A 17,500-nucleotide genomic window follows, 5' to 3' on the forward strand; every position below is an offset into this window, starting at 1 on the left:
GGCCAAGTTCTCGTCATAATCCCCAACGCAGCATAAATAATATGCAGTGCGTCGTCTGTGCCGCTGACTCTGCGCGGGTATATTCTGCCCATAAGGGGTGTTAGGGGGTAAGACGCCTGGGTGTACACACACACCCCGGGTAGAGGCTATCATTATGAGCTTTATGAAAGTCCATTCTGGGGTAGCTAAGCTGCTGCGACTCGTGCTGGTGGAGTGTCGCCAGCTGCGTCAGCTGCGTGCCACGACACAAAACAGCGCGCCCAGGTCCGCAATGGATAGGCTTTTAATGCAAGGAGCGACTAGACTGACTGCCCCTCGCACGCCTTTTGGCACCTCCGCTTGAAAAGAACGTTTCGCAAAATATTGCTTCTTTAGGTTTGTTTTTATCTCTCTTTTTTTTGTTGTTGTACCTTGTCTTTTTTTACTTCTTGAACCTAAGTGTTGTTGGGGGTCTGTGTGTGTTCTGTTGTGTGTGAGTCGGGGGTGAGGGAGGGGGGGGGGGGAGGGTGTCGGTGATTGGTGTTCTGCCTGCAAGGTGCTTGTCTGTCTGTCTGCTTGCCACTGTGCAAGTCTCTTTTTCTTTGTCAATCGTTCACTGTTTGTCTGCCCCCCCCCCCCCCCCCCAACACACACACACATACACTCTCTCTCTCTCCCTCTGGCTCTTTCTCTTCCTCTCTCTCTCTCTTTCTCTCTCTCTCATTCTCTCTCTCCCTCTTTCTCTCCCTCTCTCTCTTTCTCTCTCTCTCTCTCTCTCTCTCTCTCTCTGTCTCTCTCTCTCTCTCTCTGTCTCTCTCTCTCTCTCTCTCGCTCTCTCTCTCTCTCTCTCTCTCTCTCTCTCTCTCTCTCTCTCTCTCTCTCTCTCTCTCTCTCTCTCTCATTCATTGCGCGCACACTACATGCTTATACAACCTTAACGTTGATTTCCTGCATGCGTTTCCCTGTGACCCCGACCGACACCCGGAGTATTTTACAATATATTCTATCAATTCATCATAATAATGAAGCCACATTTGCATGCAACAGTGTGTATTGTATGGACAACAAACACGCTTGCGTCTTATGGGCAGAATATACCTGCGCAGTTTCAGCGGCACAGACGACGCACTGCATATTATTTATGCCGCGATAGGAATTATGACGAGTACTTGGCCTGTTTTGCTTTCATGCAACGTGTAGCGGGCTGGGATAATCTGCAGTGCGTCGTCGGTCCTGCTGAAGTTACATATGTGAGCGGAGCCCCTTATGAAAACGAATGCGTGCATTAAAGCGTATATGACTCCGATGTCTTATGTCATATGTATGTTTTATGTCATAGCCAATTTGTTTTACAAAAGGACACTAATGTTTCATCCCTCCTCATCTGCCTCGTTACCACTAGTATATATTACAGCGGTGTTAACACATCGCTCAGTGGAGGATAATTATAGTCCACAAGACGGATGGCGGGCTTCAAAGCGCGACGTGCGATAAGCCATCTAACGTCGTGTGTCGTTAGCACGGCAAACAGATAATCCGTGCACACACACCAACCATTCAGCGGCTTGCACACTTGATAGACAGGTCAGCAACATACTTGACTCTGATGGGCCTGATATCACCACTACCGCTTGGACTTGACGTCTTTTCGCGACAGGTCACAGGTCTTAGGATGATCACACTATCTTCAGAACTCTTTGATACACGGTACACGTTCTGTTACTCCATGCACAGTATCATATTTGACCCTGTTGAGTTTAATAATTATCGCCACCGCCAGTAGGCAGTGCCAAACTCGGATTGTGGGTCCAAAACTGAAAGAGAAGAAAAACAGGCGCTTGTAAGGCGGATGGAACGGTTCAGCTGTTCAAATGGATAAGTCCTTAACCATTCAGTGACCACACTTCTTTGACGTCTCGTCTGTTACAACACTTCTACAAAAACATAAAAAATAAAAAATAAATATATATATATAAAAATAAATCCCTGCGCTTAGAACTGTACCCACGGAATACGTGCGATATAAGCCTCATATTGATTGATTGATTGATTGAATTGAACGTATTTTTAACCGGTACTATGTATGCAAAAAGAAAAACAAAAACATGCACGAAGCAAGCGAGCAAGCGAGTAAGGAAGCAAGTCATTCAGGGAGTACAATCACCTTTTGTAACCCATCCTTTTTTTGGGGGGGGGGGGGGGGGAAGGGGGTGCTGTTTGTTGCAGCTTTCGTTTGTCATATGTGGTTAAAACAGAACTACTCAAAGGCAAACAACACCCAGTATCTTTAACGTGCCTGACAGAGGTGGATTGGGGGATGATCCTCACTCTGTTATTAAAAGCTGCATTTTATCCACTGATTGTCAAACAACTACCGGTTGGGTAAGAAGCCAGCGCTTTGAAGTCCTGAAGGCGAGACACCTGACTTAAAATGGTTATATAATTACCTAGGTTTTCTACCCGTTTGATCATTTGTCTGAGGTTACCCGTGTGTCATTTGTAGAAGGGTAGGGGGTAGAGTTGGGGTGGGGGGGTCAACAGTAACACACGTGAAACCAGGCCAGTGACGATGCTGTATTATTACCTGATGTCAGTCGTGTAGATCGTCAACTCAGTGTGAGTGTGCTGCTGTGCACTTGTCGTTACAATTAGTCAGGAATGCATGAGTTGTTCATGGTACGAGCGTGATATATATATATAAACACATGTTATCTAATCACAAGTGCATTTTCTTTTTCTTCTCCAAAATAACATGTTTAGAAAGACAAAGACGCAATTAAAAAGCGTCTGAGCATTTCTCCATACCGTTTGCCATCTAGCTGTATATCGTTTCTTCCTGTTTGTGACTTTTTGACACAGTCGTAACACTAACAGGCACGATCTTGGTGACACACATTAGACCGCAAAATTTAGATTCGATCCGTTGATTAACTGCCCGATTGACGCTGCTGAGGGAAGTGCGAGCTTCAAAGAAAAAAGGTTGACCTGCTGGTTATTATCTGCATTTGTTTATAAACGTTATCTGGCCAGTCTGCACTGACGTGGCCGTGATAATAGAGCAGACGACGACATCATATAGTATCTTGTCGCGCTGATTGATGGAGTGGGGGAGAGGGTGTCACGATTTCATCTTTCGCCTGTGTACATATTTCCCCCTCGACATATACTCAAGACTGAAATGTTGTTTCCTGGTAAAATTAAGAAGTGAAATTATTTATGGACGAAAAGCATGTCAGTTTCTTGCATGTGAAGAAAATTGGTGGTAAAATTTAATAGATTTCACCCCCAAAATCGAATTCTTCGAAAACGTGTACTGAGTGGTTACGTCCCTTGAGTAAGAAGGAAAACATTTTAGGATGAATCAAATTTCTAAGTTAAATAAAACAAATTGGTTGGACAAATTTGGCCCCATGAATGTAAGGTACACAAGGTCGCTCATCAGTAATATCGAAGGGTGTTTTTTTTGTTTGTTCAGTGTAGAGTTTATACTAGATCAACGAGGCCGTGTAGTGAAATATCAACACGGCGAAAGATGAAAACGTCACAAGGGCCCTCGAGGATAATGATCCGGTGATAGGTGATAACAGCGGCCTTTTGGCTTTCATCTTCTCACCTGCCTGACGCCCCCTCGATTTTGTAGATCCTTTGATGAGAACTGTTCTTGGTTAGGACTGTTTTGTTGCATGACGCTTTTGCCTGTCAGTGTGTGCTGTGGGCGTTTGCCTGTCAGTGTGTGCTGTGGGCGTTTGCCTGTCAGTGTGTGCTGTGGGCGTTTGCAGAAGTGGTCAGACAGACCGACAGACAGACAGACGCACGCACGCACGCACGCACCCCCTCCCACACACACAAACACAATTGTGTTGTACATACGTTTCTGCATTGTTGACACGTACATAGATTAGGCCAAGCTTTAAAACTTCGTCCTTGAAGCTCTGTTCAATTCTCGATCAAACTTCGCCCCTCTCCCCCCTCCCCCCTTCCACCACCTCTCTCTCTCTCTATCTCACACACACGCACGCACGCACGCACGCACACACACACACACTGTCACACACTGACACACACACACACACACACACACACACATTTGTACTCACTACAACCATGGTTTACACCTGTATTCTCATCATGGGGGTAGTAAGTACCTGAACGTCGAGCTGTGTAAAGCAGATCCTACAACTGCAGGATTCACACATCATGCTCTGTTGTTGTTTGACGGGACAGGCAGGCACAACACACAACCGTTGTTGTGACCTGCGGCTGGCACTGAAGGCATAAAGAACAGCCCCTTTGTTTTGACTGGTACCGCATACTGCAAGCTCAAATACATGTCGTCTTTTGTTTTGACGAACTTGCGCGTTGAGTGCCCTACCTGTCACAACTGGGGTGGGATACGTGTGTATGAAGACATTCAGTGCCTTTGGAGAAGCCGGTTTCTGCCGCAAAAATGGATCCCAAATTGCAAAAACTGTTACCTGTGCCACCTTGATTTAGATACGCGTGTATCTAAATGAGGTAGATACGAGTAGGTAAGACGTTGTGTGAAAAATGTGGCAGTGAAGTAATACTGGCGTTGTTTTTGTCGTTGCAGTGACGTTATGCTGGCGTTGTTTTTGTTGTTGCAGTGACGTTATACTGGCGTAGCTTTTGTCGCTGCAGTGACGTTATGCTGGCGTTGTTTTTGTCGTTGCAGTGACGTTATGCTGGCGTTGTTTTTGTCGTTGCAGTGACGTTATGCTGGCGTAGTTTTTGTCGCTGCAGTGACGTTATGCCGGCGTTGTTTTTGTCGCTGCAGTGACGTTATGCTGGCGTTGTTTTTGTCGTTGCAGTGACGTTATGCTGGCGTTGTTTTTGTCGTTACAGTGACGTTATGCTGACGTTGTTTTTGTCGTTGCAGTGACGTTATGCTGACGTTGTTTTTGTCGTTGCAGTGACGTTATGCTGACGTTGTTTTTGTCGTTTCTCTGTTGCAGAGATCTGAGCTACAACCTGCTGAAGAACATCGGTCGCAAGACGTTGAAAAGCTCTGACATTCTAAAAAATGTGTAAGTACATGTATGTTAAATGTGCGTCAACTTTGTACGTCCTGTTTTGTTCGTGTATTATTAGTACTCGCTGTTTCTCCTTGCCTGTTTGTCTGCCTGTGGCTGTATGTCTGTCAGTCTGACCTTTCTTGATTCCGTACTTCAGTCCGCCCTAAGATAACTTTTGGGGAATACTAAAAACTGTCACAGACAGGCACACACAAGGACAAACACGTATGCGCACGAGGGCACACAGCCACACAGACAAGCACACACCCCACGCACGCACGCCTTCACTCACGTACTCAATCGCGCACGCACGCACTCACACTAACATACACACTTACACACACACACACTAACATACACACACACACACACACACACACACACACACACACACACACACAATGATTTAGGAGGAAAATGCCTGGCAGGAGCAAGGCCAAACAAGCCGAGAAGAGGCTACAGATGTGACACAGGGAAGCCTCTTGCCCACATGTCATGAATACATCTCCACCCGTCTCTGCCATGCGGGAGCACTAGAGCTGGATGTTGTAAGCGGTGTACTCTTTCTCTCTGTGTTTTCCCTCGCTCTTGATCGTAATATCATTATCACAAGCGTATCAGGGTGAGCAGAACCCTCTTTTCCGGCTCTTTTGATGATGGCTGGTGTTGTGCGTGTGGCTGACGCTTATGCTTACATCTCCATTTCCTCGTCTGTGTGTCTGCGTGGAGGTCCTTTTCGTTGATCAAGGACGTGTGTTTGTGGGGTTTTTGTGTTGGTGTTTTTATGGAGGGGACTGAGGGTGTGTGCAAGACTTGTGTAGCCCTACAGACATTTGGACGGTGTTCCAACCGGTAGGACTGTCTCCGTTCGTCCTTTACCCTCCTTTTGCCCTCCAGTCCCACTCCCCTGCCCCTCCCCCCTGTCTCCCCTCCTCTCCTTGAGGGTAACTCTTTTTTCCTGAGAACATTATTATGTGTCTGAACTTTATGGAATTTCTACGTGTTCGCTTCTGTTTTTGTCTATGTATTCTTCACAAATTCCTATTTTAATCTTCTTGATTGTCTGTTGCGTCAGGGTGAAATGTCTGGATTCTCTAACTCTTTATGATTGTCTGTTGCGTCAGAGTGACATGTCTGGATTCTCTAACTCTTTATGATTGTCTGTTGCGTCAGAGTGAAATGTCTGGATTCTCTAACTCTTTATGATTGTCTGTTGCGTCAGAGTGAAATGTCTGGATTCTCTAACTCTTTATGATTGTCTGTTGCGTCAGAGTGACATGTCTGGATTCTCTAACTCTTTATGATTGTCTGTTGCGTCAGGGTGAAATGTCTGGATTCTCTAACTCTTTATGATTGTCTGTTGCGTCAGGGTGAAATGTCTGGATTCTCTAACTCTTTATGATTGTCTGTTGCGTCAGAGTGAAATGTCTGGATTCTCTAGCTCTTTGTGATTGTCTGTTGCGTCAGGGTGAAATGTCTGGATTCTCTAACTCTTCATGATTGTCTGTCCGGATCTCATGGCTCGGATTACCTGACCTCTGGGGTTGTGACACTGTCTCAATATTCTGGACTGTTGATTTCGACAAGTCCAACTGAAACCGCAGAACCTTGCTCGTTTATGCTTTCCATTCCTGTTCTCGGCGGCTTGCAGATTCTGGACATGTTGTGTTCAGATCTTCCCGTGATCTTTGTAGCTCAGTCTTTCGAGTCGCTGTCCTGCTGGAACACATCTTGCTCAGAGTTTAGTCCTGGAGTCGCTGTCGTGTTGGAACCCATCAAGTTTAAAGTTAAGTCTTAGAGTCGATGTAGTGTGGAAAACCCATCTTGTTTAGAGTTTAGTCCTAGAGTTGATGTCATGTTGGAACCCATCTTGCTCAGTGTCTGGTACCAAGAGGTGTGACGGCCTGTCAATCAGTCAGAACAGCGATGCCTGTCAGAACTTTTGACGACGTAGAGTGGCTGCCCATGGCCCGGGATTGAGTGCTGGAGATGAGAGATGGACGTGGATGCTTTGAAATGCTCGCAACAGTGCATGCTGCCCTGATAATCCAGTGAGGCTTGGAAACAGACAAGACAGCTAACCAACCAGGATTGGATTGGATTGGATAAGATTTACAGTCCAATGAGGTTACCCTCATGGAAATTCGGGCTGCTTTCTCCCTGGGGAAAGCGAGCTGCCATACATACGGCGCTACCCATATTTTTTTTCTGCATGCGTGTATTCATGTTTCCTGAGACTTAATGCTGTGTGAGATGGAATTTTTTTACTTTATTCCAAGTCCCACGGGTATTTGATGGACATTTTTATCTATGCCTATACAATTTTGCCAGGAAAGACCCTTTTGTCAATCGTGGGATCTTTAACGTGCACACCCCAATGTAGTGTACACGAAGGGACCTCGGTTTTTCGTCTCATCCGAAAGACTAGCACTTGAACCCACCACCTAGGTTAGGAAAGGGGGGAGAAAATTGCGGCCTGACCCAGGCCTGAACACGCAACCTCTCGCTTCCGAGCGCAAGTGCGTTACCACTCGGCCACCCAACCAACCAACCCACCCTCAAACAAACACCTGTTCAGCGCACTTGTTGAAAAGGAAAGAACGAAAGAGCAGAAACAGAAGAATGGATACAGAGACAGTGAGTCGTTCCAACAGTAGCTGAACGATCCTTGGAGGAGTGTTAAAACTCGATTAGTCAGTCTGCTACTGTACCTGGCTTTCGCCACGAGGCAAGCCTTTATTGTGACAAGAGTCTGATGGGCAAATGGCCGATGCCTGAGTGCCGACCCTTGTTTTTCTCTGCCAGGTCCATATGGTCCCGGTTTGTGGCCCACACACCTCTTCTCGTGAGAGGGCGTGTTGAGATGAGGGTGGAGGGGGGGGAGTGTTATGAGCAGTGCTGATACCAAAACAAGACACGGTCTCAAAGTTGAGGGCTTTGGACATTAACGTCGTGGCTGTGATCTTGTCTTTCTCTGTGGGATTTACCCAAAAGAATTCTATGATTTAAGGATTTGCGAAATTATTGTGATTTGAAGTTAAGTTGTTGCTGTGTGCTTCTACTTTTCCAAGTCAAAATCCGACTTCCGCATGTCGACTTACTCGACTAGTCAGTCCTTGCCACATGGAGTTATTGAACATTTCTTTTAAAATTCAAATATCAGGTCTCACATTTCTCACAGTGAGAGCGATTAGAAACCGCTGTGTATTGTCACTGTAACGCATTCACTAAAGTACATGCTGGTGAATACCTGGGCGAGGGAGGAGATGGTTGATTGGTTGATTGATTGATTGATTAATTGATTGATTGATTGATTGATTGATTGATTGATTGATTGGTTTGTTGGTTGATTGATTGATTGATTAATTAAGCGATTGATTGCTTGATTGCTTGATTGACTGATTGGTTGATTGATCGTGTTGCAGGCAATTAGACCACAACCAGATCACGTGTGTGGCGGATGAAGCCATCAGACATCTAAAAAGGATGGAGATCCTGTGAGTATTATTGTCTTATAATCACGCTTGTCTTGTCTTGATTGTCTCGTCTTGTCTTGTCTTGTCTTGTCTTGTCTTGTCTTGTCTTGTCTTGTCATTGAAAAGGATGAGGATCATGTGAGAATTCTGTCTACTATCACACTTGTCTGGTCTGGTTGTCTTGTCTGGTCTGGTCTGGTCTGGTCTTGTCTTGTTTTGTTTTGACTGGTCTTGTTTGTTCAAGTCGTGTCTTTTCATTAAAAAAGATAAGACCCTGTGAGTACATTGTCAACTTTGAACTTGTCTTGTCTTGTTTTGTTTGGTCATGTCTTGTTTGGGCATATCTTGTTTATATCAAAAGAATGAAGAACTTAAGAAAATATCGTCAACTATCACACTTGTCTTTTCTGGTCTTGTCTGTCTTGTTTGGTCTTTTCATTGAAAATGGTGGGAATCGTGTGAGGGTACTGTCACACTTGATAATGATAATAATGATGATATTTATATGGCGCAAATCTTAAAACAGTTCTGAGCGCCTCCCAAAAAACAATACATAAATTATTCTGTACACAATTCCAAATCCAATAATAATACACATCGAAATACGCTTGTCTTTTCTATTCTGGGGTAATTGCCTTTACGTTGTTTATAAACCCAATCGCACATAGCTTGTTTTCCTTACGCCGGAAGCTATCCTTCTTACTACAGGTGATGGTCAACACGTGCAAGCTTTAATCAAACTGAACTGCCGTCAGGTCACAAGTCACATCCTGAATTAAGTGCCGTGCCCTGTCGCAGCGCCATCAGTTTGGATGTCAGGCTCAGGCCCAACATCCTCCGTTAAACTGTTGATGCTGGGCCCAGTTCCAATCCTTACGAGCGCCTCGTGGAACGATCCCAGGGGCAGAATTACTGACAGTCACGAGGCAGGAATCGGTTCCTGCCGTCTTTCATGCCAGGCGAAAGGTCAAGTGGGCAGGTCGGGTTTTCAGTGTACAGTTGCTCAGCCTTACCTGCAGTGGTTTTCTGTTTTCCTTTTCCCCCAGCTCTACACTTTGATGAAAGGGGCTCTTGGGTAGCAAAACTATAGTATCCGGAGAAAGCACAGGCTGCCATTTTAAGTTCAAAACACCAATTACTGTCATTCAACAGAACTTAGGCCTACTTGAAGATTATCTAACATGGTAGAGCAGCCATGGACACCTTTTGGCCCAACTTGTCATCTTGTTATTCAGTAACTATCTAACATGGTAGAGCAGCCATGGACACCTTTTGGCCCAACTTGTCATCTTGTTATTCAGTAACTATCTAACATGGTAGAGCAGCCATGGACACCTTTTGGCCCAACTTGTCATCTTGTTATTCAGTAACTATCTAACATGGTAGAGCAGCCATGGACACCTTTTGGCCCAACTTGTCATCTTGTTATTCAGGAAATTGTATTGTTCGCCGGTTAAGCGTAAGATCTAATTTTGATAAGTATTATCTCTTCTTTTTCAGGTACATTTTAGCACAGGTATTGTATTAACGCCCATTTAAACACAGCCGGTAGCAGCGGTTTCCGTGCCGCACTTTGTGCATAAAGCCGAGAAAAGGGCAACTTGTTGCAATGTGGCAGCAATTATTCCACCTCCCCTCTCACCCCATCTACCTTCATCAATAAACCCACCCTGCGCTGTTTCCATGTGAATGCCGAATGGTGGTTTGGTCCCTATTCATGTGGATCGCAGAAGTAGGTAAAGAACAACAAATCTGGAAGCTGGTTGATTTGTCAGCCGGAATGTACAGCACACTTGGTCTTCTTCGCTAATTGTCTTTCCGCCGCCTCTTGTGACCTGATGGTGTTTCCCTCCCGGCTCTTTTTCTCACCCGGCAAAATACCGACTGATTCAGGATGTTCCTCTGGTTGGATGGGGATGTACTTGCCAGCTCGAATCGGCTCGTCCTTTGTGAACATTTCTTTCAAATTATTGAGAACATTCAAGTTTTTTTTAAAATGAGGACGGGCAGTGGGGTGGGGTAGGGTTGGGGGGTGAGGGGTGGTGGTAACCGGATGTTCTCAGCTTTCTACCCATTAGCAGCAACACATCAGAGTAATCACTGTAGCTCGGATCTGAAAAACAAAGACGTAAGCGCGCTAGATGCATACGACGTGCAACAAGAGTAAATGAGAGTTACGCGGAACCAATCTCCTGGCACCTGGGCGAATAACAAGCATTGACATGGTCAAGAGACTTTCATCGTGCACCATCTTTCTCCCCCCTCCCCCCCCCCCCACCCCTTCCCCCCACCGTTTTCAGCTTCTCTCGTTTCCCATTTGTCCTCTTAATTGTGATATCTTATTGTCTTACTTCAACAAATTTTGTACTCAGGCCGGACCACTTTTGCACATTACAACAACATATTCGTGTGGAACAACACCAAGTTACAGTTTGTGATCGTGATTCTAGGAAACATACTTCTGATGGTCCCTAGTGAAAAGACTAGTTTATATTATTGTACTTGTACTTTGTGACAAATGGACAATTCCAAGAAATTAAAATAGCTAAAGGAGATAAAAGGGATAAAGGGAACAGTGAAGGTGTGAACAAAGTAGAATGCAGGGCCGGACCCAGGGGGGGGTTCCAGGGGTTCCGGAACCCCACCCCTGGAAAAAGCATGTACCTTGCTTTGAGTGTTTTTTCTTTTTACTAGTTTTAGCACCAAAACAATGCTGCTCATAACCCTCAAAACAAGGCCCAGAATGCACCAGATTGCACAGATTTTAACCGTTTTTCAAAAATTTTCCGCGCCTGCTTTGCAGGCGCGCGCTTGTGGCTTCGCCACTTCGCTGATTTGCCCCCCCAAAAAAGGAGGAACCCCCCCCCTTACAACTCATTTGGTCCGGCCCTGGAATGAAAGGAAGAAGAAAAGAAAAACAGAAGAAACAAAATTGACTGGATGGAGGCGGTGGGGGGGGGGGGGAGGGGGGCAGGCAGTGCGGTGGGGGAGGGAGAGTTCTGTGTGGTGAAATCCGAACACAGTCATGATAACTTGTAACCTGCGCTAAAACAATGATTTTCACACAACGTATCTTCGTAACCAGTTCCGCTGTATTAAACCGGTCTACACTCAACGACATCCGGACAGGATGTGACGTCAGTTGGCGGTCAGAAAGAGACAAATGGCGGAGAAAGAGCGGTGACATGAAGATGCAAATGTTAGGGGCACATTATCCCCGCCCATTACACCTCGTTAGCTGGCGGGACGACACGTGTCACATGTCACGGAGGCTTAATACATTCACTCATTGTCGCCGCGCTCTGGCAGGGCTGCTACTGGCAAGGACACGTGGCCAATACCCGTTGTGGAAAGTCTGAACTCTGCCCCGCAGTTTTGTCCACTGATTGGTTGAAACAAGATTTCATTCAGCTGAATATAAAATGGGAAGAAAGCAATTGGGTCACGATAGCAAATAACTTAAGCTAGTCCCTAATTGGGTTCACCACGTGGGACAGGAACTATCATCTCTGCTGGGTCACGAACTCAAGCGAACGCTTATATTACGCGGCCCAATCAAATAAAACATTACACGAATAGCCATGATGCCGACCGTAGCTTTAAGTTTTTGTGTGGAAAAACATTCAAAAATCAAATCAAATAAAATAAAACCACTCTGTATTTTGTCCTTCTCGTCTAAATTCGATTAAGAATATATCAACTTTACTGTTTTAAAACAGGAAGAAAAGGGGATTTTTTTTGTTGAATGTCTGCTTCAGTACCTCCCACTGCGATTATCTGTAAATTTGTTTTTGTTTTTAGATTGATGGAGTTATGTACATTTCGCAATTGTATCCAGACGTCTTTGAATTTCTTTTCCCATGATTGTTTGTATCTGCTCCGCCTTTTATTTTCATTTGTCATTTCCCCAAAATGCAATTCTAATTAATCTGTATCCTGCTAAGACATCGCCTTCACAATGCTTTCTTGGAAGAACGATAACATCCTCCGAGTGTTCATGAATATTTATGAAATAAAATTCCACATGCATGAATTGTTGTGACTGAAACACAATGTCGCATATACATCTTTTTTCTTGCACCGTGAGTCATTACGCTGGAGGGGTTTGTCTTCAGTGACAGTGTGCATGTAGCTCAGTTACACGGCCGAAAAATCCGTCAATGCACGCAGGCCTGCTATTAATCTTTTAAACTGCAAAGGTGTCATCATTAATCTGTTCTGTTTTCTGGTATGCCTGTGTCATGCTTTATTCGCAGCAAATATCAGTCGTATTAGTCATGACGAGATGTTACATTTTGGCGGCTTATTGTGTAATTGAAGGGTGATGCGTTGCTGAAAATAATTCTCTGGCAAATTTATTATAGTTCATTTCTGCTCTCATAAATTTGCCAGTTTTACTTGTGGAAAAATAATGAGGGACTTTGTCATAAGAAATAATTCAGAAAGTCCATTGCATTAGCTTAAATTACCAATGCTAAGAAACAGACCGAAATTTTTTTGGAGATTAAAATGTAAAACAGATAGAAACGAGTGAAAGACTTAACGATCGAACGAAGGAAAGTAAAAACAAAAACCCTTGCAAAACACGAGGAAATTCACACACCAATAGAAAGACGTGAGACAATACAATACAATACAATACAATGCAATGCAATACAATACAATACAATACAATTTTTTGTTTGTTTGTTTGTTTGCTTAACGCCCAGCCGACCACGAAGGGCCATATCAGGGCGGTGCTGCTTTGACATATAACGTGCGCCACACACAAGACAGAAGTCGCAGCACAGGCTACATGTCTCACCCAGTCACATTATTCTGACACCGGACCAACCAGTCCTAGCACTAACCCCATAATGCCAGACGCCAGGCGGAGCAGCCACCGTAGATTGCCAATTTTAAAGTCTTAGGTATGACCCGGCCGGGGTTCGAACCCACGACCTCCCGATCACGGGGCGGACGCCTTACCACTAGGCCGTGCCGGTTATACAATACAATACCATGCAATACCATGCAATACAATACAATACAATACAATACAATACAATACAATACAATACAATACAATACAATACAATACAATACAGTACAGTACAGTACAGTACAGTACAATGCAATGCAATGCAATGCAATGCAGTACAATGCTGTACAATACAATACAATACAACACAATACAATACAATACAATACAATACAATACAATACAATACAATACAATACAATGCAATGCAATGCAATGCAATGTAATACAATTCGATACAATACAATACAATACAAATGAATACAATACGTCAAGACAGTACCATGCAATGCAACATAATATAGTCCAATCCAGTCCGATTCGATCATAATTCGATCATAAGGGTTTATTTATCAAAAACAACACGGACATGTGTCCTTGCCTTTCGTATGAGTCTTCACAATGTTTATTTTTGTCCAATTGGTTTTGTGTCCAATGGCAATGGCAAAGTTGGTGAAAAGCATTTTTTATGTGGATTTTTTCTCCGGAGTCCTTTTGATTTAAAGTAAAGTTAACTCGGTTAGTGGGTAGTGACAGCGTCTGTCATTTTAAATTACCGTTCACTGCCTTCCAAAACAGGGCCATCATAGTCCTTCCTTCCCTTTTTTTTCCAACAGGCCGTTCATAGCAGTTATGACTGAAGTTAAGTCTTCCCTACTTTGACGCCGTCACTACACGATCTTACAGCGAAAGGCTTTCAGCTGACAGCGTGTCGGAATTAACGACTGCTGAGGTGTTGTATTTGAAGTCGGTGATTCACACAGTGAGCTACATGACTCAGTCAAGATGGACAAAGGGTTCACGCCAAAAGGCAGCATCTTCAGCCTTCAAACACAAGTTTGATAGGAACCTCTTATATTAAGTTGGAAAACGATGACAGAATTGATGTAAAGGGTCATTTGCATGTAGAAAGAATCACCTCGATGACATCTTATTTCCTATGTTTTTTAACATAAAACTTTTAACTTTAATAATGCGAATTCCTCTCTTATGAATCTCACGGAAGATTGTGTCGTGATGCGTTTAACCTGGTTTGAAAAAAAACCTCTTGCAACAGATGTATTTTAAAGTGATACATATTCGTCCCTTCCGGCCCCACCCACTCTTCCCACATATTATTTTTAAGTACCCCGATACGCTAAACACAGATACATAAACGCTGGAAGTTTGCATCTTTGAAAAAAATAAAACAAGGATTATTTTACAGAAACTGACTTGATAAAAATGATATGTGAGTGTTGTTACATATTATTTTCTGTAATCTTTATGAAGGAGTTTTGGCCTCAAAGTCAAGTTCATATGGTACGAACCGCTCCTTTACATCTATAGATTAAACACTTTGTAAGTCAACATATACCGCCAAGAGCTTCACCCAACTCCTCTAGTAAATGTACACTGCCATATTGCACACAGCATTCTTTTCACATTGTGATAAAGTCAAAGTGTTTGTCCCGGTTCGATCAACAAGAGAAAGCATGGCTTGTAGAGTGCCAGAAGTGCAGAAGTAGTTGGTGAATATAGAGTTATGTCAGGTCTTCTCGAGTGTCTTTTTGTGGGAGTTGTTGGCAGCCATACTTTCTTCATCTCTCTGTCTCTCTGTCTCTGTCTCTGTCCCTGTCTCTCTCTCTCTTTCTCTCTCTCTCTCTCTCTCTCTCTCTCTCTCTCTGTCTGTCTGTCTGTCTGCTTGTCTGTCTGTCTGTCTGCTTGTCTGTCTGTCGGTCTCTCTCTCTCTCTCTCTCTCTCTCTCTCTCTCTCTCTCTCTCTCTCTCTCTCTCTCTCTCTCTCTCCCCTCTCATTTTCTCTCTCTCTCTCTGTCTCCTCTCTCTTTTTCTCATTCTCACCCCCTCTCTCTCTCCTCCTCGCTGTCTCTCTCTCTGTCTCTGCCTCTCTCTCTCTCTCTCTCTCTCTATCTCTCTATCTCTCTCTCTCTCTGTCTCTCTCCCTCACTATCTCTTTCTCTCTCTCTCTCTCTCTCACACCTCCTCTCTCTCTCTGCTGACGATTCTTCTCTTCATGCAAGTGGAAAGTCTGTTCCAGTAATAGAGTCCTCCCTTCAAACAGACCGGCACGGTTGGCCTAGTGGTAAGGCGTCCGCCCCGTGATCGGGAGGTCGTGGGTTCGAACCCCGGCCGGGTCATACCTAAGACTTTAAAATTGGCAATCTAGTGGCTGCTCCGCCTGGCGTCTGGCATTATGGGGTTAGTGCTAGGACTGGTTGGTCCGGTGTCAGAATAATGTGACTGGGTGAGACATGAAGCCTGTGCTGCGACTTCTGTCTTGTGTGTGGCCCACGTTAAATGTCAAAGCAGCACCGCCCTGATATGGCCCTTCGTGGTCGGCTGGGCGTTAAGCAAAAAAAACCACAAAAAAAAAAAAACCCTTCAAGCATCTTTAAAAGATGTAAATAACGTGTGTAGTGCTAATGCTATGCTTGTCCATCCAATAAAAACTAAAAGTATGGTAATTGCAACCAGACAAAAACACCAGATTTCTCCACTCAAACTAAATCTTACTGTTGGTACGCAATCAATTGAACAAGTTCAACCGCATCGCGTTTTATGGGTAATTATTGATTGTGAATTCAAGTGGCAGGCACAATTACAGCATATTTGCAAGAAAGTAGCCAAGAACGTTTCTCTCCTAGCCAAGTTAAAGCAATTTACGGAGAGAAGGACTCTGGAAATGTTCCACCATGCTCATGTAATACCTCACATTAATTATGTTTCGACGCTCTGGGATGGCAGCAGTGATGTCCACTTGAAAAAGTTAGACTCTCTCTATCGTCGCTCGGCCAAACTCATCGTAAAGGATAATGCCTCAACAGATATGAAATTAAAAATGCTTAACTTTCTTCCACTGGAAAAGCATCTCAAGTTAAACAAAGCCATTTTCATGCATACATTGTATTACGGTAAAGTGCCGATTTACATTACATCATTATTTAATAAAGCTACCCACAGATATGGGTCGGTCAACTTGATCCCACCGATTCCACGAATTGACCTGTGTAAGACCAGTCTTGCTTTTTCGGGTACTTCAGTTTGGAATTCACTTCCATCATCCTTTTAAAGTCATTAAAAAGTTTTAAAAAATGTTGTTAAAAACCACTTAATGTCTTTGTAGTTTAACGCCTTTTGATTTACCACACTTAGTATTACGTCAAAGATATGCTGTGCATTGTATATTCTGAACATATTTTTGTTGTACTATTGCTACATGTTCGATTGCTACCAGCTTGTATTTATAATTACCTGCATAGTATGCATTTGATTTTATGAATAACCACATATGTATGCTCTTCATGCCTCATCTTCATCATCATCATCATCATCATCATCATCATCATCATCATTATCATGATCATCATCGTCATCATCATCATCATCGTCATCTTTATTATCACGTGCTGAAGTTTTCCGACCTCCTTTTGTTGGCGGTTAACTTTTTAACTTTTTAATTTTTAATTATATAATTGTGTGTCTATGCGTCCCAAGGACCGATTGTAAGAAAAGGCGTAGCCTTAAATCTTAATTCTTGTTAAATAAAGTTCAATTCAATTATCTATCTCTCTCTCTCTCTCTCTCTCTCTCTCTCTCTCTCTCTCTCTCTCTCTCTCTCTCTCTCTCTCTCTCTCTCTCTCTCTCTCTCTCTCTCTCTCTCTCTCTCTCTCTCTCAGAGACAGTCACGTTCACACATCATTCGTGAATGAAATGTCTTGTTCGATTGTTATTTTGTTGAACATTTTGTACTAGTGTTAACGGATGTGTAGCTGATTTGAGCAACTTAATTCTCAAAATGAAAGGTTTAACTATGTCAATGTAATTTTGTAATTTTTGAGTTCTCCTTATATAATTCCTTAAATGCACATTGTGTTGCAATCCATACAATGTAATTCTGTATCTTATATGATTGAAGTTGTATTTGTTATGTCCGTCTGTCTTTATGTGTTGTATAAAGGACAGGTTGGAAGAATAGGCTTTGCCTAAAACCTT

At 43.6% G+C, this 17,500-nt stretch overlaps 1 protein-coding gene across 2 annotated transcripts in view; it reads left to right on the forward strand.

Moving 5' to 3' along the window:
• Positions 1–17,500, forward strand: part of LOC138982821 (protein slit-like) — a gene marked incomplete in the record, with an annotated part of 197,303 nt that overhangs the window by 87,107 nt on the left and 92,696 nt on the right. For both annotated transcript variants that reach the window (XM_070356174.1, XM_070356173.1), the window contains 2 exon segments: positions 4,953–5,024; positions 8,438–8,509. In XM_070356174.1, the coding sequence (XP_070212275.1) occupies positions 4,953–5,024; positions 8,438–8,509 (144 nt within the window).

This window comes from Littorina saxatilis, linkage group LG12 (genome assembly GCF_037325665.1).
Source record: "Littorina saxatilis isolate snail1 linkage group LG12, US_GU_Lsax_2.0, whole genome shotgun sequence".
NCBI lineage: Eukaryota > Metazoa > Mollusca > Gastropoda > Littorinimorpha > Littorinidae > Littorina > Littorina saxatilis.